General features: G+C 39.9%; 2 protein-coding genes and 9 non-coding genes across 11 annotated transcripts; 5 read left to right on the top strand and 6 right to left on the bottom strand.

Annotated features, from left to right (window-relative positions):
• Positions 1-576: 576 nt before the first annotated feature.
• rps3 (ribosomal protein S3) lies at positions 577-6,999 on the bottom strand. The gene is made up of 7 exons (XM_034528861.1): positions 6,922-6,999; positions 4,806-4,936; positions 4,150-4,243; positions 3,364-3,458; positions 2,019-2,206; positions 1,585-1,788; positions 577-651 (listed from the first exon to the last, which is right to left on the bottom strand). The coding sequence occupies exons 1-6, from the start codon at positions 6,949-6,951 to the stop codon at positions 1,589-1,591; spliced, it is 738 nt and encodes a 245-aa protein (XP_034384752.1). The 5' UTR covers positions 6,952-6,999; the 3' UTR covers positions 577-651; positions 1,585-1,588.
• LOC117728377 lies at positions 923-1,069 on the bottom strand. The gene has a single exon (XR_004609144.1). It is a non-coding gene; the product is annotated as a small nucleolar RNA SNORD15 (small nucleolar RNA).
• Positions 2,344-2,490, bottom strand: LOC117728376. Its single transcript, XR_004609143.1, has one exon. It is a non-coding gene; the product is annotated as a small nucleolar RNA SNORD15 (small nucleolar RNA).
• LOC117728379 lies at positions 3,690-3,836 on the bottom strand. Its single transcript, XR_004609146.1, has one exon. It is a non-coding gene; the product is annotated as a small nucleolar RNA SNORD15 (small nucleolar RNA).
• LOC117728375 lies at positions 4,520-4,665 on the bottom strand. Its single transcript, XR_004609142.1, has one exon. It is a non-coding gene; the product is annotated as a small nucleolar RNA SNORD15 (small nucleolar RNA).
• On the bottom strand, positions 5,459-5,601 carry LOC117728380. Its single transcript, XR_004609147.1, has one exon. It is a non-coding gene; the product is annotated as a small nucleolar RNA SNORD15 (small nucleolar RNA).
• Positions 7,000-13,416: 6,417 nt separating the features above from the next.
• Positions 13,417-13,607, top strand: LOC117728369. The gene has a single exon (XR_004609138.1). It is a non-coding gene; the product is annotated as a U2 spliceosomal RNA (small nuclear RNA).
• Positions 13,608-13,861: 254 nt separating this feature from the next.
• Positions 13,862-17,929, top strand: LOC117728123. Its single transcript, XM_034528862.1, has 5 exons — positions 13,862-15,475; positions 16,790-17,098; positions 17,316-17,561; positions 17,678-17,785; positions 17,845-17,929. The coding sequence occupies exons 2-4, from the start codon at positions 16,812-16,814 to the stop codon at positions 17,769-17,771; spliced, it is 627 nt and encodes a 208-aa protein (XP_034384753.1). The 5' UTR covers positions 13,862-15,475; positions 16,790-16,811; the 3' UTR covers positions 17,772-17,785; positions 17,845-17,929.
• Positions 14,593-14,756, top strand: LOC117728357. Its single transcript, XR_004609127.1, has one exon. It is a non-coding gene; the product is annotated as a U1 spliceosomal RNA (small nuclear RNA).
• Positions 17,930-18,982: 1,053 nt separating the features above from the next.
• On the top strand, positions 18,983-19,173 carry LOC117728368. The gene has a single exon (XR_004609137.1). It is a non-coding gene; the product is annotated as a U2 spliceosomal RNA (small nuclear RNA).
• Positions 19,174-20,159: 986 nt separating this feature from the next.
• On the top strand, positions 20,160-20,323 carry LOC117728356. Its single transcript, XR_004609126.1, has one exon. It is a non-coding gene; the product is annotated as a U1 spliceosomal RNA (small nuclear RNA).
• Positions 20,324-22,981: the final 2,658 nt, after the last annotated feature.

Raw genomic sequence — 22,981 nt, 5'->3', positions numbered from 1 at the left:
TCATGGCACATTTCTGAGTCACGTTTGTTTCCTTACATTAATTGGAGTGCAAAAACCCACCTGGACTGACTGAAATGTGTTTACTCAGAGCGCCCAGTACCTTTGTTTTAATCTTTATGTTTTGACAGTTCAATAACTGATGTTGTGTTCCATGTTATATGATGTACTCTCAACATAAGAATGTCATCCTGGTGTAACGAAAAAGCGTACCAATTCAAGAAGGAATCAAGAAAAGTAAGTTTGACCAAAATATAAAGGTACTTCATCGTGGAGTGTGAAGGACTAACACAATCGCCATGTTCTGCATACAAAGCTTATAGGCTACAGAGTCAAAGAAATCGTATTGGTCAATTTTTACAAAAATTGTTAAGACATTTTATGGTAAAACATTGATTTTTGCACGGTATAAATATAATCTCATACTCTGCCTGAGTATGCAATTATACCGTGCAAAAATAGGACTGTTTTTTTAACCTTCAATTTAACGTTTGAGTCTCTATGCAACTGAATTTGAAAAATTCTCCAACTTTTCAAGACCATGTGAATACTGTAATAAAGTGACCACAACATGGGAAGTGTATTTTCCAGAATTTATTGTTTTTGTACACAAAAATCAGAGTCTTGCTTCCATCTGGTGGCACGCTTGAAACCCTAAAAAGAAACAAAAAACAATCAGAACCAGTGTTAAGAGTTTAATTTGATCCATCTCACCAACATGGGTTATTTCTTTAGTTTCTTCATGACAAACCAATTAAATGGCTGTCCAAAGGAAAACAAATCAGTACATTGATTATTTTTTTATCTGTAGTTTGGGTAGAACTTGTATTTTAGTTGTCATTGAAGCAGATCCACCTTGTTTTGGTCTTTATGGCCATGTTATCGACCAACCTGTATTAAGAGTTAGATCCTGTGCTGCCTCAACCCTTCTCAGACAAATGCCTCAATGTCTTCAACCAAGAAAGACTCGCAGCTCTGGGGGACTGGAGCAGAACCACAGAACGTGAATCTGCACCAGAACCCCCCCAGAACCAGAGCCCTGTTCCGACTCGTCATCGTATCATCACCGAAGGGCCAAAACCATACTATACGTTTCAGTTTTGTTCTGATATACATCGGTCACAGCTGGAGAGGACAGTCTTTGACAGAACATGTGATTTGGTGGAAAACTCAATGTTACAGTTTGGCAGTTATTTTACATTGTTAATTGGAAAGTTTGAGAAAAATGATCCGTCTTATTAATTAATGCAACTGGCAGCATTTGTATTTTCGTTTAGCTTGATCTAGTTATTTGCACTGAGAAATACAACAATCATAGTGAGATGCATTAAGAGTTTCGCATACATAGAGAATACATTTTACTTTTCAAATATAAAATCTCCATCATCTTAAAATTTACTCTGCGGTCATGTTATGATTTCCCACACTGATGTTATTGTGCACAGCTGACTACAGATCCTGAAATGATTGTGGGGTGGCCATTATATAAAAACAATTACACTGCAATACTAAACATTGCTTCAATAACACATTTAATGCTACTGCCTCTTCACATGATACCAGCCTGCTGCCGAGACCATATCTTACCCTCTTATGCAGTGGGTACAGGAGTTCCCTGGGGCATGGGGGTCGCCTCTGGCTTGGCCCCCTTCTGCTCAGACGTGGGTGTGGTAGGGAGCTGCTCCTCCTTGGGCTCCACAATGCTGACATGGTCGGGCAGGGGCTTCTTGGGGCCAATCTTACCGCTGGGGTCCCAGGGCAGCATGATTTTTACCTTGATGCCCAGCACACCTGAGGATGACCACGAAGCCCATCAATCATCATGTTTTAGCACAAACAAACCAAGGCTATGAAGTAGAGGCATAAGATAAATGCACCCTCCTCCAAAGTATAATTTGGTTTGGTTTCAGTAGCAATGAATCAGTGAGACAGGCAAAGGATTTCGCTAACAACTTTCCAAATTTCAAACATCAAAGTAAATGGTTGTTTCCTTCAGGCTGCTGCTGTCTAGCTGTACTCACCCTGTCTGAGCAGGACGTGGCGGACGGCTGTGTCAACGTAGTAGTTGACGGGGTCTCCGCTGTGGATCATCAGGCCGTCCACAAACTTCATGGACTTGGCCCTCTGACCCCTCAGCTTGCCGGACACCACAACCTCGCAGCCCTTAGCACCGCTCTCCATGATGAACCTCAGAACACCATAGCATGCCCTGAAAAGAGATCACAGTAAAGTTGCTGTAGATACCGGCACCACTAGTTTGGGTATAATTTATACTTAATTATAGTTAGGTTCCCTCAATTCACCACTATGCTACATTCAGCAGGCAACAGTTTGTGCTGCCTCAACCCTTCTCAGACAAATGCCTCGATGTCTTCAACCAAGAAAGACTCCCGGCTCTGAGGGACTGGAGCAGAACCACAGAACGTGAATCTGCACCAGAACCCCCCCAGAACCAGAGCCCTGTTCCGACTCGTCATCGTATCATCACTGAAGGGTCAAGCGTACTGACCAAACGATTAGATTAATTAGAAGTCTGTCAATACACACCGAGCGACTCGTCTAACAAGAGACTACGGGTCAAGTCTATTTTTGTTACATTAAGTGAAGCATAATATGCAGAGACAACCGTTTAAAATCACAAATACCCCACTGTATATGCATTTTGAACTTTACCGTATCTATATTGATTGATCAAGGCTCCAAGTCTGTCTGTGAGCTTGCTTTTTTCACTACTGGCAGATTCCCCTCACTCGCTACAGTGGGCAGAGAAATAAAATCAATGATTCCAACACACAGGCCTACAAACACTTGCTTTCTTCCCACGGTGCCCACATGAACACTACTTTGTTGTGAACTTATTAGATCATCTATGCAGAAATATGTAGAAAAACAAAAAGAACCGTTATCCTCTTTCAGGGTTGCATTAGCAGACACCAAAACAAAGATCATTGACTGGCAGGTAGATTTGGTTATCCGTGTGGTTTACATCACTATTCAGGGGTATGTTCCAAATGCATCACTTTCACAACAATTTCCAGTAATTACGGGCTTGTTCGTAAACCTGCTTTCATCAAAAATCTCAGTTACCGATCACAGTGCTCGACAGACTGGCAAAGTAACATTTCTGATATGTTTTGAAGGAGTGCAGGATTATTAAAGCCGGATACCTGCAGTGAAGAGATGCCGACAATCTTGCCAATGTTTGTCGTTATATGTAACAAATTTTAAGTGCCGATATTTTTGTAAAACAGGCTACATGTCATTTTTAAGCTACAGAACAGCTTGATGGATAAAAGAGTTGATGGGTAACATGTTACGTCATGCAAGTGGTAGGGAATCCTTAGTTTTTTTAACAGCACTGCTTACCTACGCACAGCCAGGCCTCCCAGCAGCTTGTAGCGCAGAGACTCCGCCTGAGCGATGGCACAAAGACCACGGGTGGCAACCTTCTCGGCATACAGCTAACAGAGGGCAGAAAGGATCAACTGTCAAACATCCTGAATGCTGTTATGGTAACGCTACAGGTACTTAAATGGCCTTTTGGCAAGTACCAATGTGTTTTTATTACATGAACTTAAGTCAGATACATGAATTTATGTTTTTCTCGACTTAACATGCACACAAGATAAAAGAACTATTACAGGGATGTTTTTTTTATTATTATTAATGAATGTTTGTCCTGACAATTTGACCCTTCTCAGACAAATGCCTCGGTGTCTTCATGTGAAGAGGACTCCCTGTTCTGAGGAACTGGAGCAGAACTACAGAACGCAGCCCTGAATCAGTAACCCGCAGAACAGGAGTCCCATTTCTGTCTCGTCATCGTATCATCACTGAAGGGAGGCCATTTAAGATTTGTAAACCTTTGCAGCGACATAATCTCTAAATAAATGACAGGTGTCTTCATATTTTACTACAGTAACATTGTTAAGAGTTGTGTTGTACAGTTGTCGACTTTGGTGCCAACTGTGCAAAAAAAAATAATCACGATTTAACTGCGTTTTGCCATCCAGAACATTTGGAAGCAATCAATTACCAATACTTGCATTGATATCCATTTCCTGTACTAAACCCCAATAAACTAGTTTAAAATAGTGGCATTAGCACTCTTGTTAGTTAGCACTTTATATCATTTTATTTGTAGATTCTTACCTCAACGCTGCCCTCAGGGAAACCAAACCTCTTCTGGACCACAGCGGTCAGCTCTCTGATCCGACGGCCCTTCTCTCCCAGAACATTCTGGGTCCTAAAGAGTTAAACGCATGATCTTAGTTTGGTTTTATCACATGCTACAATGGAAGCGTAACCAAAATTCATTAGGGCTAATATTAACATTTTACAGAATATGGTCCTTGAATCATTTGCACAACCACCACTTTGCCTTTTTGGTATTACAAAACAATACTAACCCATGTAGAGCTTAGCATTCCCTTTTGGTTCCAATGGACAGCAAGTTGTTTTGAATCCAATAATTTTAACATCTACATTACATTCAGCAGGCAACAGTGTGTGCTGCATCAACCCTTCTCAGACAAATGCCTCGGTGTCTTCAACTAAAAAGGACTCCCTGCTCTGAGGAACTGGAGCAGAACCACAGAACGTGAATCTGCACCAGAACCCCCCAGAACCAGAAACCTGTTCCGACTCGTCATCGTTTCTTCATTGAAGGGATACTGAACCACAATAATCCATACCACAGACTTCATTATCTGATGTGATATCTGCTTGATGGTGTTAAATGTCATGCTTGCAACTTATGTACACGTCCGTGTTTAATGCAAAATCAAAAAAAAGGGCCGGACACTCACCTTGTAGCCAGGATGATGATCTCAGTCCTGGTTGGGGTCACACGCACCTCCACACCGGAGTAGCCATCCTCCGCAAGCTCACGAGTCAGGAACTCGTTCAGCTCTGCCTTGAAGATACCGTCTGAGACGAACTGAGGAGAGAGGACAGAGTTGGCTTACCTAATGTAAAACTGACTCAGAGAAACATGGGACAAAATACAGCGACGGACTGTGCTCATACGAGGAAATATACAATGGTGCTTGATACATCCCTCTTAAAAAGGGAAACCAACCACACACCCGTTGCTTCTAGTGAGTTAGTTATAAGTTAGACTCTGTGAATGCAGTAAAACATAAACTATAGTCCATTGACCATAAATTCCATATTCAAAACATTCAGTTACTATAATACATGAGCACAGTGAGTATCACAGAAAGAGGCACAGAAACTGGGTTGTTATATCTTATGTCTAGATTTGCAATGACAAACCAATTAAATGACTGTCCAATGGAAAAAAAATCTACATTGATTATTATTTTTAATCTGCAGTTTGGGTAGAATTTAGTATTATTTGTATTTTAGTTGCCATTGAAGCAGATCCACCTTGTTTTGGTCTTTATGGCCATGTTATCGACCAACCCGTATTAAGAGTTAGATCCTGTGCTGCCTCAACCCTTCTCAGACAAATGCCTCAATGTCTTCAACCAAGACTCGCGGCTCTGGAGGACTGGAGCAGAACCACAGAACGTGAATCTGCACCAGAACCCCCCCAGAACCAGAGCCCTGTTCCGACTCGTCATCGTATCATCACCGAAGGGCCAAAACCATACTATAAGTTTCAGTTTTGTTCTGATATACATCGGTCACAGCTGGAGAAGACAGTCTTTGACAGAACATGTGATTTGGTAGAAAACTCAATGTTACAGTTTGGCAGTTATTTTACATTGTTAATTGGAAAGTTTGAGAAAAACTATCCGTGCTATTAATGCAACTGGCAGCATTTGTATTTTCGTTTAACTTGATCTATTTATTTGCACTGAGAAATACAACAATCATAGTGAGATGCGTTTAGAGTTTCGAATACATTTTACTTTTCAAATATAAAACCTCCATCATCTTAAACTTTACTCTGCGGTCATGTTGTGATTTCCCACACTGATGTTATTGTGCACAGCTGACTGCAGATCCTGAAATGATGGTGGTGGCCATTATATAAAAACAATTACACTGCAATACTAAACATTGCTTCAATAACACATTTAATGCTGCCTCTTCACATCATGATCCCAGCCTGCTGCTGATGGGAAACCAACCACACCATCGTTGCTTCTAGTGAGTTAGTTAAGTTTTAAGTTAGATTCTGTGAACACAGTAAAACACAAACTATATGGACGGTCCATTGACCATAAATTCCATATTTAATACATTTAATTATTATAAATACAGTGAGTATCACAGAAAGAGGCCCAGAAACTGGGTTTTTATATATTATGTCTAGATTTGCAATTGAAACATGTTTATTTAAAATAACTACAATAACCACATGACAGATGTGTTTTGAGGTGCAACTCCTGAAGCTTTATAGCCAAATACGATGCCTAGAGTCGTGAAGAGCCATTCAATATTAACTAATGTTCACCACCCTTGTGCAACAACTGCATGTGTTACGCGTTATCCAAACTTGATGCCGGTTTATTTAGGGTAAAGTTCGCCAACTTTATTTCGATCGCAGATTATTTGAAGCTATGTCTCTAGCTAGCTACTGCGCATTTTTAACTAATTCCGTTTAAGTGGACACGCACAGAGATATTTCAGAGTGGTTGCAAGTCTGATAAAAACACTGTCTGATAAGTCTGATAAAAACACAACCCGAGAGAGTTTTAAAGGAGTACGCGACTCGTCTCTGTGGACAGCGGGTTGTAACTCGTACCCGGCCCCGGTGGAGAGAGCCATGCTAGCGAGGCAAATGAGGACGCGGCGCCGGCCCCATCTGGATTAATCCTGTCCGGAGAAGAAGTTTACAAGTTCGACTGACACCGGAACGAAGACGAAGCGGTTGTATCGTGACATATGTGAACCCATTTGTATGTAAAATGGCTGTCTGTGCGAGTAAAACGGGGATAAAACACCGCTAACCTTCCTCTTCTTGGAGATTTGCACCGCCATCTTCCGAAAGGCCGTTGACAGGAAAGGACCTCCAGAGGACACGGAAATGTATTTATACCAGAATGACTAACTTCCGGTGATGCCATGCTCAGGCTGCCGCTGGGACTTGTGGTTTTATTTAACGATGCAAGCTGCTTGATTTCTTTATCATAGCCCAGAAAACTACATTTTTACAACAGCAGTAAGTCAAAGAAAGAGAAACACATTGTTTTTATTATATATTATTTGTAGTGAATACATTATTGTTAGTGCTGCTTTGAATGCATGGGGGAGTGTCTGCTAGCTTCATAAGTGCAGGTGTGGTGATATTGGGAACAGATGGCCTAAAATTACAAATAAAGGACAACTTTGATGAAAGGAAGAAAATGTACATCAAACTAGTTAGTGCCCACATGTGTAATGAAATAGGAATAATGTGACATATAACTGTGTGAGCCACAACTCATCCCGACAGCTGATTATTATTGGGCTACTAAGCAGTCATGTTTGTGATAATGTTAATAGCATCTATGCTAATGACATACATGTTGCAAGTTTTAAATACTATACAAAACCTGAAGCAATTAGAGACAAATTAACAGAACTATTGATATAATGATTACATATGTCAAAGTAAGAAACTTTTCATTCTTTAAGCATAATATTTGGAGGTATTCATCTTCGTATTCAAGTTATAATCAGCCTATCTGTATTACCATAAATCGATAATGTGTGGGAAACATGCAGGCACAACCAACATTGGCTGAAATGCCATGATAGCTTTTAAGGAGCGTTTGTATTACTCTTTTTCTCAGCCCCTAACATCGGCCTTTACTGTCTATTAGCTGGCCCTGAATGAACACCATTAACAAAAATACTGCAACTGCAAACTTTCTGCCAAAAAACCTATTCCTCTTTGCAGACATGACAAGGATCCTGTTCATGTTACAACATTTATCTCTACTTGTATCTTCAAAATGAAAAGTCATTTCTCAAAGAAAGACTTTGTATTTGTAATTTCGACTTTTTAATTTGTATTGCTTCAATGACATGTATTGATCATTTACAGTAGTATCTGTGATGTTACACAACATAACTCAATGTATAAAAAAGTGTCCTTTTGCTTCATTGTAAAGACTTTCTTCATGTTTCTAATACCTTTAAATAGCACATACAACACTGGAAACCTGTGGAATGGATTGTCTTTTATTTTAAGCATATACTTTTGATAAGTTGGTGACATTTTAAAGTTTTTGAACAATGCTCCCATGGATACAACTCTTTGTGAAATTGGAGCTGCTTATCTATTTTTTTTTAATAGATACTTTATTGATGATAATGAACAGTATTTTCATTTTTTTTGTATGCGTTAGTCAATTTACAATTGTGGAGAAGAAAATAGGAAAGTAAAACAGAAAATAAAAAAATAAAAGTAAGGAAATAACTAAAGATAATAACAGTCAAAAAAATAAAATTATATCACGTTCTTTTACATAGTTTGTGTTGTACAGTATTGTACAACTAAAGTTGAGTAATTAGGTTAAGTTACAGTTAGTCAGACAGATAAGGACAGAGGACCAGGTACATACATACAGATTTACCAGACGCGTCAAATTCAGTAGGCAACACTGACAGATCTTGAAAATAAGAAATGAGGCTGTAAAGTTTTGATTACAGCCTCTAAGTGCATATTTAATTTTTTCAAGACTCAAGAAAAACATCACATTCTTAAGCCAGGCAGACTTGAGATGGTGAACTTGGAGACTTCCAAGCAAGAAGTATTCTACAACCTATCAGAAGAGTGGTAAAGCCAATAATATCCATGTCTTTGGTACTATATAGAATGGGTTTAGCTGGGATTCCAAAGATTGCCATAAGGGGGCCCGGTTGTACCTCGATCCCTAAAACTATAGTTAAAATATTAAAAACATAGCACCAGAAAGCTCCAAGTTTAGGACACGGCCAAAACATGTATAATAAATCTGCTTGAGGATAACCAGCTGCTTATCTGCCACAAACACAAAAAGTGTGAAATTGTCTGTAATCATTTGGAGACCTGTTCCTCGATTAATCATTTATTGTGCGTTGACAGAACTGAAATCTTTTCTTTTAAGCCACGCCATAATTCGGTCTTTAATGAATGAATTACTAATAAATCACCCAAGAAATGAAATATATACGATCCCATGTTACACGCGTGAAATGCAGCTCTGAACTGAATTTGGTGTATACAAGATGCCATGAATGCCATAGTTATTGTTGCTTTATATTGTTTGTTTTTACCATGTAAAGGGTCTTGAATACCTTGTAAAGCGCTATACAAATAAAATGTATTATTATTATTATTGATCAAAAAGTCTATGATTATATTTATTTACCCCTACATTTACAGGGATAAACATGGTAAGGAAGTTTAATAAAACCATCAAAATGTTCCTAGTGAGAGTCTGGTGGAGAACTTTGTTTCTTGTCCCTTCTCTTCCTGTCTCATTTCCTGTCATCTGTACTCTGTAATAACGGTATGACACCCAAAATACTAACAACTAATTACGGCCTTGGTTATTCAAGATGCGGTTTGAATTCATGATTCACCAAAATGTCATAATGTTATCCTATTAGACATTTGTGTGAAATTGTCATAGTATTTTCTTTCTTGACTTATGGTAAAAAAACAAAACGTGTTTTGTGAGGTCACAGCGAATTTAGATCAACAATTTTTAATCAGTTTATCTTGGAATCCAAGTCGACATTTGGGCACATAATGAAGAAATTCTTGAGATATTGTGTTCACGAAAATGGGACACTAACAAGATCATTGGGACTTTGACACGTTGGAAACATCAGTTTCAGTAAATCATTTTAACCCCTATATATTTAGGTCTCTGGTGCTCAGAAACACTACTGCTTTTGTCTAAGTGGATTGCCTAAATCTACACAAAATTAAGTCACTTGAAGTAACTTTGATCTCTGCATCGGATCACATTTCTCTGGTCTGGTCTTTTGGGATTGTTTTCAAATGATTGTGGAAAACCTGCTATATGTGTGGAAGTAATGAGAAGAAGATCATGGTCTGAATACTGAATGAGTCTACTGGGTTCCGGCCCAACAGGTTAGGGGTCTCTGAGTCAAACCTGTTTGAAACAACTGCTAACATTTTGTATTGGGAAATCACAAAGAGACATAATGGGACCACAAATAGAAGCAGAAATACCTAAAAGATTCTCAAAGAGATCACAAAGAGAAACAATGACCATAAACAGTGACACAACTTAAAGAGCAGAAAAACTACCACGGAGATGTAATATGCTTGCTGCTGCTACAAACAAATTTCCCCCTGGGGATGAATAAAGTATATACCGTATTTTCCGCACTATAGGGCGCACTGGATTATAAGGCGCACTGTCAATGAATGGTCTATTTTCGTTCTTTTTTCATATATAAAGCGCACCCGACTATAAGGCGCATTAAGCGAAAACAAAACAGTCAGTCAGTCAAACTTTATTAAACGTGTTCACAATAACGTTAATGAGCGTATTCACAATAACTCCCTGCTCCGTGCTGTTGCTCTGAAGCTGGTCGCCTCTTAGCGGTCCTGGTGCTCCGGTGGTCCGGTCCGTGGTTGGCGATTGCATCCTCCCCGGCTGGCATGGTTCTGCAGTGTTCCACCTCGCAGCTCCTCGGGCTCAACGCCTTCCCTGCTCCTCCGTTCGTCTCGGCCTTCGGGGCGCTCGGACTCCTTCGTCGGCCCCGTTGCATCCACAGAGCCTATATGGCATTGTCTCCTTTGTCTCATGTATTTTCTGAAATGTTTACTTGTATTGATGTTATGTTTGTACCTTGCTTCTATGTAGAGCACTTTGTAAACCCTGTTTTTAAAGGTGCTATATAACTAAATGTATTATTATTATTATTATTATTATTATTATCTCCTTGCTTTCTCCACTTCCGTACCATTGATTCATTAATGTTGAATTCTCTCGCAGCTGCTCTATTCCCATGTTCTACTGCGTGACTGATAGCCTTGAGTTTGAAGTCCGCGTCTTAAGCGTGTCTCTTGACAGGTGGCATTATGGGGTCCTTAGACACACACACTGTAATATTATGGCGAAGCACAGTATGTATTACTCTGCGACGCTCCTGACTACGGTAGCCGTAATGCTGCAAGCGGTGCGGCTTTGTAGTTTACCAAAGTAGTACTAAAACATTTTGACAGAGCGCCGTGTACCACACAAAATCGCTTCGAGGTTAGTAAGCACAACCAGAATTAATCCATATATAAGGCAGTCCGGATTATAAGGCGCACTGTCGTTTTTTGAGAAAATCAAAGGCTTTTAAGCGGGCCTTATAGTGCGGAAAATACGGTATCTATCTATCTATCATCTATCTATCTATGACCAAACCGAGATGTAAAAAATAAAGAAAATGCGACAAAGAGATGCAAAACAACCAAAGAGATGCAACGCGTTTACAAAGTGACTCAAAACAAAAACATGCAAAATGATCAAAAAGGTGCCTCTTTGAATCTGTAGCTCCTGTTCTTATAGGGGTGAGAGCCCTTTACATGTCTCTGCCCAAGGGCCCATGATCTGATCATTTGTCCATGAAGATTCTTGTATTGTCACATAAGATAATTATCTCCTCTCTGATCTCTCATTGGCCAGCTGTTCAGGCACATGTTACACCAGGAGTTTGTGGATGAGGAGACAAGGTCGCTGTCCAGGAAGTTTACAGAATGGGTCTATGGACCCGAGCTCCTCACTTTACGACACAAGTTCCATTGACACCAACGAAGACAACTCTGTGTTGAGCAGCACATTTAGAGTATATGGATATTATACACAGTATGTATGGCATTGGACACAATAACTTGTGGTTCTCAAAAGAAAATACACTCTGTTGAGCTCCTTCTGCACATAGCGTTGTCTGGTCTGAATTAGGTATGTAGATATACTATTGTGTATATATGTATTATTTTATTTTGTAAGAACCTTTTCTATATGAACAGATATTATATTGGATTCTGAACAAAAAGTTTGTGTGTGAAATATTGAACTGGTGACTGAAATGGTTTGAAAGAAAGCAAACTGTCTTTTAACTTTCCATTTATTCAGAATATAATATCACAACATCCAGGTAGCTAACGGTAGCTAACGCTAACTGTTTGGGCTAAAGCTATCATTTTGCACACGGTCAAGCACACGTGACACACAGCTTCTGTTTGAACAGGAATAAGTTACCTCGTCAATTAGCATTCGTGAAGACAACCTTGAGTAAGTTAATTTTCACTAAATAACTAGACCTTTCTTATAGAAACAATAGAGCGTGCTTTATTAAGACAACAATTATAAGGAAGATGAATAGTTTTCGGCTCTTTAGAGAGGTTTCGCTGCAGCTCCTGTGTTTTGATAGTGCCAGCTGATGGTTAGCTATGTTAATGCTAGCTGCGAGCTAGCGTGTCAATAAATGTCTTTTTATGCTACGTTCGTGTCAATACTTATATTCGTCAGGGTGTCATGCCAGCTTCAGTTTAACGTTGGTGTAGCCGCTATAACAGCAGGTTAACGGTTCTTCACCTCCATGACCGTATTATGGAAGTAAGGCCAGGGTTAACGTTAACTGTTAACGGTACTCAACAACACGTCCATGTTTGTTCCTATCACAGGATTATAACACAAGTTAATTCAGTGTATTAAACTAACAAACTACTGCTCTGGTTACATGAGAAGCTATTGAAGATTGTTGAGCGAGAATGTCAGTCTATTGAAATGTAATTTGGTGCAGTTTCGTGCGCTGTTGCGAAGGACACCGCGGACGTTGTTCCGACATTTTAACAGCATTGTATTTACGTCGAGGTTGTTTACTCCACGCTTATTCTGCTATTTCAGCGGATTACAAGATAATTCAGGACTGTAAAGTTCTGTAGACCCTAATGGAAAGCGAAAATTACACATTTGAGCCGCTGGCATCTTCTATTACGGGACGTGTTTGGGAACTCAAGTAACTAGTGAACGACTTCATTGCTGGGGTTTGTCAGCTCACTGTGTGAGGCTGCTGCAGACGGTGAAATGTGCGGTAAGCTCTGCTCTCCACTAGAGACAGAGCTCCAGTGTTGTGGTTCAGGGAGTTTTGAAGCGTAATTACAAAACATTTTTCACCCTCACAAATTCGTGACATGACATTTAGGAAATAATATACTTTTATAAACATCATATGAATCCAAACGTGTCTGAAAGTCGGGAAAGATCGTGTTTCTACTTCCTATTGGACGACAGCGTACCACGTGTCCGGAAATAACCGATAAGAGGAATCTGCGAAAACAAGTTTAATGTAAATATCGCAAACAAAACAGCTCCAGTGGTGAATTATGACTATTGTACAGTGTTCATGTTTCATATGGCGACCCAAAAAGTAGTCGTTAGTTTCCAGACCCATCAGCGAGATTGACTGTGCGGAGAATGCCTTTCTCATCTACGGCTGAGTCACGTTATCGCTTCTCGGCCTTTTGGCTAAGATCAAGTGTAGTATCTGTTCTTATCAGTTTAATATCTGATACGTCCCCTACCCGGGGACCATATATTAAATTGATTTTTGGAATAGGGAGATGGAATAGGGGCTTGCTCCGTCCACTCCACGCATCGACCTGGTATTGCAGTACCTCCAGGAACGGTGCACCCCCTAAATGTGTTTAAAACTAATCTATAAACTACCACGAGCTCCCTCAGTTATAATGGATCGTTGTACAGAGTTACAATGTAATGTTCACATGATATAACTAGTATGTTATGTACGTTGATGGAGCGTTGAACCGGTGAGTGAGACAAAGGTTTAATAAATTACTGAGTTCACAGTTCTCTCCACATTTGTGGGAAAATGTAAAACATAATTTCTTTACTCATATTCATCCAATCTGTTGATAGGCTTCATAGTACTGCTCTTTTCCTCCATAGAATTGCTCATAGTATGGCATGCACTTTAGTTAAGTAATCTAGAATGTATCATCATTATTATTTAGCTGTTAGCTATACACAGAAACATACAGTATATATTCAACCAGTTGTCAATTCATCAAGTCGTCCTCTCTAAACCTAAAGCAGTCTAATACAACAGACCTGCAATAAATCCTTCCTTCATGAAGGTAATCATGTTCAGTCTGTTGAACTGTATTCTTTATATTTGCTAAACAACCAGCGTTGTTCATACTCCAGACCAGTAGATGTCAGTAGCGCACCAGCAGTAAACTAAGAAACAGGAAGCAGTTGTAATGTGAGAGAAGCAGGAACACGTGATTGTATTCTTCCCTCTGAATTTAAAATGTGGATCAAACTACTTTTAACAGCAGTTTGATTTAGATTGGTCTCATCTGAACTTTCTGTTGAGCTGTTACTATTTAGTTGGAGATAAATAGATACAGGGGGTGATTTTAGGTTGGCTTTTGATATGGAAATACAGCAATGCATGATGGGAAATGTAACCACTATTTTTCAAGTAAAGTGTACATAATCTTTGTCAACCTTATTACACATAACTTTCCTCCATATTACATTCCTGTAAGTGATCAGACCTTTTATAGTCAGTATTCTCTGGTAATATCTATATGTTCAGCACCATCAGTCAACATGGTATGTCTGTGAAAGAGTCCCCGGCCTCGGATGTGTACAACTCATACTTACCTGGCAGGGGAGACACCATGATCAAGAAGGTGGTTCACCCAGGGCGAGGCTTGGCCATTGCACTCCGGCTGAGCTGACCTCTGCGAATTCCTCAAATGTGGGAATCTCGACTGCATAATTTGTGGTAGTGGGGGACTGCGTTCGCGCTCTCCCCTGATAAAGTGTCAACAATAATTTAATATCCACATCCAAGTGCAATAGATGTTACTGGAGGAAAGCAGTATTCCACACTTTCCCCTTTTTTCACAAAGAGGAATATGTGATAAAGTGATTATTTAGTTTTTAACAGACCATTATCGGTCCCCTCCTCATAGTTCAGCACCGACGTGAACCACAGACTAAATAAACAGTTCAACGTTAACCAGCACTGGACTACTGGTCTAAGACTGATTTTGCTGCTTGGTCCCCTCTGTGGGTCGGGAACCCTGGGACTGGTTGCTAGTCTTGCCCATACATGCAGACTCTTGGTAGTTGAGCACTTCTTAAGAAATTAACCCCAAACATATTTTTGTATTATATTTTACATTAAAAGGTTTGAAGTCTATTACTTGTGTATCTCACTGACCTTCTAGAGCCTGGTTTGCAGTACCCAGTTCAGCATCATCACCTGATGATGACCTGGTGCTCGCCTGCCGTCGCTTCAGTTTGTAAGTTCGCACCAAAAGCCAACAAACTGTAATTTGAACACTTTTAATATAAGATGCTATTCTGCTCATGTTTCATAACAAATGATTCATCAACACTCACTTGCTCCTTCTCCTTGATAAACTTCATGAACCTCTTCATCTGCACTCTTGTGATGTGGGTCACTGAACTGCTCAACCCTGATTGAAGCTCCTCAGATGAAGATGAAGAGAACTCTTACCTCCTAAAAGGTAAATGTGGATCCTTTGTGGTGGTGGGAATTAAATCAGTGTTTTCTGCTTCTCTCACATTACAACTGCTTCCTTTTTCTTTGTTTACTTCTGGTGCGCTACTGACATCTACTGGTCTGGAGAATGAACAACGCTACCAGTAGTGCAAAGTCCACAGTGAAGTCCACAGTGACTGTAGACAGTTAAGCGTTTTGATTGGTCAGTTCGACTATGGACTCCCAATCAGATCGCAGGAACTGACTGTATACAACCAATCACAGGTCCAACTGCAAGTACATGAATATTAAGAAGGAAGATATCTGCATTTAGAGTTGATAATCTACCTCCTGTTGTGACCTTACAGTATTTCTGGTGAGACTGAATTAATGTATTCATTATAATTATTTATAACAATCACGGTTTATATTGCCCAATTGTCTTTTGATTGTTTGGAAAAATCAGACATGTGTTAACGTTAGCATCTCTCAATAAAATATCTTATAAAGTATATATTTATTTGTTATACTCACTAATGAGCAATTACTGTCAATATCCATTTCTCATCTTATGTTAACCCTTAAATCTTGTTCAAATCCAAACACTTGGTGGTGTGGACCCGGTCAGGTGATGGCAGTTTTCAGCTCGTTAACGGTTGACATCTCTCAGCAAAACCTCTGACATTATAGATCTAATTTGTTTTAACGTTAACCGCTAATGAAAATGATTTGTCAAAATCCATTGTTTTTTGTGTTAACCCTGAACATACTGTTGGAGTCCTGATGCTTGACTCGGTAACGGTTATCTGGTGTTTATATTACCCGTCTATATTATCCAAGACTAGAGAATTTAAGAGCTACAATGACTTCTGTCAGCGTGTTTTTTTGTCTCAATGTTATCTGGAAGGCAGCACTGCTTCCCAGGCCGTGAATATGACGGAGTATACAGAATATGGAATAAAAGGAGTTCCATATTTCTGAAGTCTTACTGGTGAGATGGCATGACCACTTGAATGTTTTGCCATGATCAAAAACATAAAACATACCGAAAAGCTGAAAGGTTCATAACATATGGGTGGAATCAGTCATTCTTGTCGGTTATTAGATATGATATACGAGTTATAACAGTATAATAACTCTCCCCCAGAGATCTCTATTCTGAGGAGCTGTAATCAGGGTTTAACAGTTGTCATCCTGCCCCTCCTCTTCCTCCTTTGGAGAATATCAATGGCCTATTGTACTCTGACCTTCATTGTTATATTAGTAATTCATTATTATAACACAACAATACCTAATATAATAATAATACTATTTTGTTGTTGTGTTGTTACTTGACAAGTGTATTTTAGTTGCACTTGAAAATGGCGACCCGCATAATACGCATCGTCAACCCAGATGCCCCTGGGAATCGTCAACAGGCTGTCATCATAGCGACCAAAGAGGCCCGTGAGTACAGGAGAACAGAAGGGTCTTCCCCAAACCCCCACAGGAGCTGCTCCACCAGGCCTCGGCCTCGGCCCACGCTGAGAAGCTCCTTCGAGCAGAGGGTGTCTCCTCTCCATCGCGTCAGCTGTGTCTGGGAACACTGGTGGATCCATTCGGCCAGTATGGAAATGCACCATTCCACTGGCTTGTGGCGAACGATGTGGTACATGAAGTAGTACGCATGTTATATTATCAATATTATATTAATACCATTATCATCATGCATTGTAAGTACAATTTATATGGCATGCTTAAAATAAATTACCTGTATATCTGTTTCCACAAAACTATCATCAGTGTTTTATTATTAAACTTCACACATTATCTCAAGTGCAGTGATATTAATGATACAAGTACTAAGTTGATGTTTATGATTCCAGCATGCTAGACGAGCACAGACTGGAGGGACCAAACCCACAGAGAAAGGGAAAGGTGGGGAACCAGTGGGTGGAGGACTACCTCACAGAGTACACAGAGAGCTTCAATTCTCCAGTCTCCTTGGGGCCAACATCAACAGGTGTATCTACGGCCAGAGAGGGTTTGAGCATCACACCTTTCAGGAGATGTGGGAGCTCTACAGCCAGTACCTCACCCAGAAGGACAGGCCAGAGCAGTACTGAGCAGAGGTTAGCAGAGTAAATTAAAATGGTTCAAATTACCCTCTTCTAAAACAATGTTTGGGCTTTTGAAAATTAAAAATATGTCATAAAATGTTGATAGTTACTTTACATTTGTTGTCCAGCAATTGTAGGTTAGCGTACCACAACCCTCAACTATGTGGATGTGCCCTATTACAAATGTCTGCCTGGAAGCAGCAGCCTGGAGGGCTTCCATAAATCTCTGCCACACATGATTTCAGGTGATTCCAACTGCGGTTTGTATAGTATAGTTAAATGAATCATGTGACTTTGTCATTATTCTAATACCTTTCATTGTGATATTCAACAAGCAACAACCTGACAACTGAAAGAGAGAAAGCACAGACTAAATGTACTTATGTTTATGTGAAGTTTGCATGGAAGCTAGATAGCGCTAGCTAACTGTTAGCTAAGTTAATGCTATCTCCGAACCAGCGTGTAAATAAAATGTCTTGTTTTTATGCTACGTTTTTAACATTAAAATTATTTGACTGGCTTAAAGTCGCCATAACACATAGCTAATATTCAGCTATTTAAGACTTAATTCAGGACTGTAAATGTCACGTAATAATACAGCAATGTCACGTAATAATACAACAAACATCACAGATTAAAAGCAGACTTAAATAAATGAGTTCTAAGTGCCGTTTTGAAAGTGGCGAGTGACGGAGAGTGTCTGAGTTCCTGGGGAGAGAGTTCCTGGGGGAGGGGGCAGCAATGGAGGACGACGCTTGGACAGAGAAGGGGGAGATGAGGAGGTTGGTGTCGGCAGATCTGACGTTGCGGGTGGGAGTGTGTTGGTGCAGGAGGTCAGAAAGGTATGAAGACCGCATTAGGAAGCAAACAGCACACATTTGAGCCGCATCTTCTTCATTGTGGCCTCCTGAATGTTTATATTATGCTTTGGATGAGTTACGTCTTCGGGAACTCAAATAACTAGTGAACGACTGCATTGCTGCGGTTTCTTCTGTTACTGTGAGAGGCTGAAGACGGAAATGTGCGGTTTGCGCTGCTCTCCACTACCATGTGTTGTCATTCAGGGAGTTTTGAAGCCTAATTACATTACTTTGATCAACCTCATGAGTTCGTTGCAAGGTATTTAAGAAATTATATACTTTTATAAACATCGCCTAAATCCCAACTTGTCTTGTCGGGATTTACATGTATCGTGTTTCTACTTCCTATTGGACGACAGCGTACCACGTGTCCGGAAATAAACAAGAAGACGAATCTGGGAAAACACGTTTAATATAAATATCTCAAACAAAACAGCTCCAGTGGTAAATTATGACTATTGTACAGTGTTCATGTTTCATATGGCGACCCAAAAAGTAGTCGTTAGTTTCCAGACCCATCAGCGAGATTGACTGTACGGAGAATGCCTTCCTCATCTGCGGCTGTGTCACGTTATCGCTTCTCGGCCTTTTGGCTAAGATCAAGTGTAGTATCTGTTCTTATCAGTTTAATATCTGATACGTCCCCTACCCGGGGACCATATATTAAATTGATTTTTGGAATAGGGAGATGGAATAGGGGCTTGCTCCGTCCACTCCACGCATCGACCTGGTATTGCAGTACCTCCAGGAACGGTGCACCCCCTAAATGTGTCTAAAACTATATCCATAAACTACCACGAGCTCCCTCAGTTATAATGGATCGTTGTACAGAGTTACAATGTAATGTTCACATGATATAACTAGTATGTTATGTACGTTGATGTAGCGTTGAACCGGTGAGTGAGACAAAGGTTTAATAAATTACTGAGTTCACAGTTCTCTCCACATTTGCGGAGAAATGTAAAACATCTTTTTTGTACTCATATTCATTCAATCTGTTGATAGGCTTCATAGTACTGCTCTTTTCTTCCATAGTATTGCTCATAGTATGGCATGCACTTTAGTTAAGTAACCTAGAATGTATCATCATTATTATTTAGCTGTTAGCTATACACAGAAACATACAGTATATATTCAACCAGTTGTCAATTCATCAAGTCGTCCTCTCTAAACCTAAAGCAGTCTAATACAACAGACCTGCAATAAATCCTTCCTTCATGAAGGTAATCATGTTCAGTCTGTTGAACTGTATTCTTTATATTTGCTAAACAACCAGCGTTGTTCATACTCCAGACCAGTAGATGTCAGTAGCGAACCAGAAGTAAACTAAGAAACAGGAAGCAGTTGTAATGTGAGAGAAGCAGAAACACGTGATTTTATTCTTCCCTCTGAATTTAAAATGTGGATCAAACTACTTTTAACAGCAGTTTGATTTAGTTTGGTCTCATCTGAACTTTCTGTTGAGCTGTTACTATTTAGTTGGAGATAAATAGATACAGGGGGTGATTGTAGGTTGGCTTTTGATATGGAAATACAGCATTGCATGATGGGAAATGTAACCACTATTTTTCAAGTAAAGTGTAAATTATCTTTGTCAACCTTATTACACATAACTTTCCTCCATATTACATTCCTGTAGGTGATCAGACCTCTTATAGTCAGTATTCTCTGGTAATATCTATATGTTCAGCACCATCAGTCAACATGGTATGTCTGTGAAAGAGTCCCCGGCCTCGGATGTGTACAACTCATACTTACCTGGCAGGGGAGACACCATGATCAAGAAGGTGGTTCACCCAGGGCGAGGCTTGGCCATTGCACTCCGGCTGAGCTGACCTCTGCGAATTCCTCAAATGTGGGAATCTCGACTGCATAATTTGTGGTAGTGGGGGACTGCGTTCGCGCTCTCCCCTGATGAAGTGTCAACAATAATTTAATATCATGCTCATAAAGTTTAGCTAAATGAATTATGATTACAAAAACAATTCATGTACTGATAACATGTTAGTTGTTATTAAAAAAAAAAGGAAATTATAGATTAAGAATTTATGTAACAATTATAAATGTTCATGTTTGGGAAGCATCACTGTGGGATGTTGTACCTTTTTAAAGTCTAAAAGACCTTCCAGTGATTATGTAAATATATTCACACATGTTTTTGCTTGCCCTCTTTGCTACTGTGAGTTTTTTCTGCAGTTAATGCACCAAACTCATAATAATCATCAATGTAGGAAACACCTGGGCCCGGTGCTTTCCATGCAAAAGACCAGAGAAGGAACCAGTCCGGTGATATCTCCACCTCCTGCAGAGGCCCTTTTGAGTTTTTGCTTATACAGTACACCATTATCTTATCTACTCCACACAGCAATTACCTATTTTCAATTAACTGCTGCTGTTTTGTTTAGCTGCACAGTATAGCCATGCCTTTAACTGATGAGTACAGTAAGCACGTACCCACTTACAAGTTGTGAACAGATGCCACTGTGTTTTTCTAATCACGTCCTGATTCCCATGAAGTTCTTTATGTTCTTACTCATAATAATATTAAACTCAGGTTGGAAGCTCACGTCTGGTATATAGTCAGTCGGTATCATCAATAATACAACTAACCAAATCCTTTTCAACTCGTAAGATCTTCTGCACTTTCTGATACAGCAACATTTGTAAAAAGTGATAATGTATACTCTTAACTTCCAAAGCCAAACAAAATCAAACCCATGTAAAATATTAACGTGACCAATGTAACAAACACCATTAGCGCTGCCCCAGACCTTTGCAACCTGTGCAGCTGTGGCTCATCATCGCCGATTAACTACTTGGGGAAGCAAACAAAGTATTTTGTCATACACAGTCGAGACTTGATTATTAGCGCCAAATAAGATGGACAATGGACAGCACCCGGACAAAAGCCCCGGAGAGGAGGAGACAAGTCTGGATGGGCTTCACAAGACAGACGGCTCAGAGATAGTTCTTGCACCCATGGATACCAACGTCTCAATATTTAGGTAACCGCTCCTACTGGGGAACAACTGGTGTTGGACTCTCTCACATGACCTTTAATTATGAAATTGCACAGACTGCCTGCTGGAGATGTCAACAGAGAAATCAGTGTGGTTATATTGCTGCCAAGAAAAAAATGCATTTGAGGCTTTAAGGACTGATAAGTATCAGGTGACATGGTTGTTCAGGTAAGCAAGTGTCAGTTTGAATGAACATATACTTGTTCACAAGCTGGTCCGGATCCTTTTCCCTAAAAACTTCCAAACTAATATTGTGTTATCAATGTGTTGTTTGCTCTTTGTAATAATGAACTCAAACAGTATTCCAACACCTGTGATCTTTTAAAACAAAGTTGGAAATTTTGAGCTACATAAAGCAGTTTATGATTTTCTATATTTCAGACCATATAATACCGGTGTTGACAGTATGTTCAGAAAAGCATTCACCATGGATCAAACAGGAAAGTCTTAAGTCTATTCTTGAATGAGGTGACTGAGTCTGCCTCCCGGACTGAAAGTTTACAGTTTACACTGTTGGACATGGTCTCTGAAGAGTAAACTGTGCTCCAGGGGGTCAAATGTGGTTTCAGAAGTGAGCAGGACTGGGGTCCTAGATTTTTCAGGTAAACCACGACTGCATGTGTTGCATGTTAACTCCTGTTTATTCTGCCCAGGTGTTAAATTATTGGACGATACTTGGAAATAATTACTGTTTAATCTTGAACCTGAGTGCACATAATGACTACTGGCCAACATCTTTTTAAAGGCGCAGTCCACTCAAAATGACAAAGAAACAAACTTCATCATTTATCACAGACCTCCCTGTGAATGTTATACAGACAGCTTGTTTGGTAAAAAGTAGTTCAGTTAAATAGTGATGGGGATAATCCAGATTGACCATGACTTTTTTTCTTTTCTGCCCAGTTAGAAAATATTTCAATACTTCGAGCACCTCAAACATGTATTGTGGTGACGAGATGACAATGAATGCCACTGTGTAATTACCCTTGAACCTTACTGCGGAATATCAGATTAATGTCAAGCATTGCTAGCAATGTGTGTCGTCTTCGACCTCAGGGTGGAGGAAATGAACTGGACACAATGGAGGTCAGATGTTGGGCATTTCCAGGAGGAAGACCCCGGGGAAAGCATGATGAAGTCACAGCCCCCCCACCAAACTCCTGGTAGGACAACAGAGCAGACCAACAAACAACTTGCTGTAGATCTTCCAGGGAATCTGTGGAACTCAAATCCATTCTTGGAGAGGCTCCGTGTCAGACGAGCACACCAGCATGGCTTAGGTTCAGCAGAACATCCGAATCCAGATCCATTTCACACGAGTTTAAATGTTTAGAATTTTTTTTTTTTTTTGTATGCCGTCAACATTTCTATATTTCACCACTTAAGAAAAACAATAGTCTGAACAGAAAATACTGCATGTGTGGCAATAACTAGAGGTGATTGTCAGAATTATACATATGAACACTAATGCCCTTGTTTTGACCGTTAGCTGATAAGATACAAAACGGTTGGATCCGCACCTCAATTATCTTGACCATATGTATGTGTTCAA

The sequence above is a fragment of the Cyclopterus lumpus genome, chromosome 25 (assembly GCF_009769545.1).
Source record: "Cyclopterus lumpus isolate fCycLum1 chromosome 25, fCycLum1.pri, whole genome shotgun sequence".
In the NCBI taxonomy this organism is placed as follows: domain Eukaryota; kingdom Metazoa; phylum Chordata; class Actinopteri; order Perciformes; family Cyclopteridae; genus Cyclopterus; species Cyclopterus lumpus.
The sequence above is the reverse complement of the archived record's forward strand: the minus strand, read 5'-3'. Positions and strand labels throughout refer to the sequence as shown.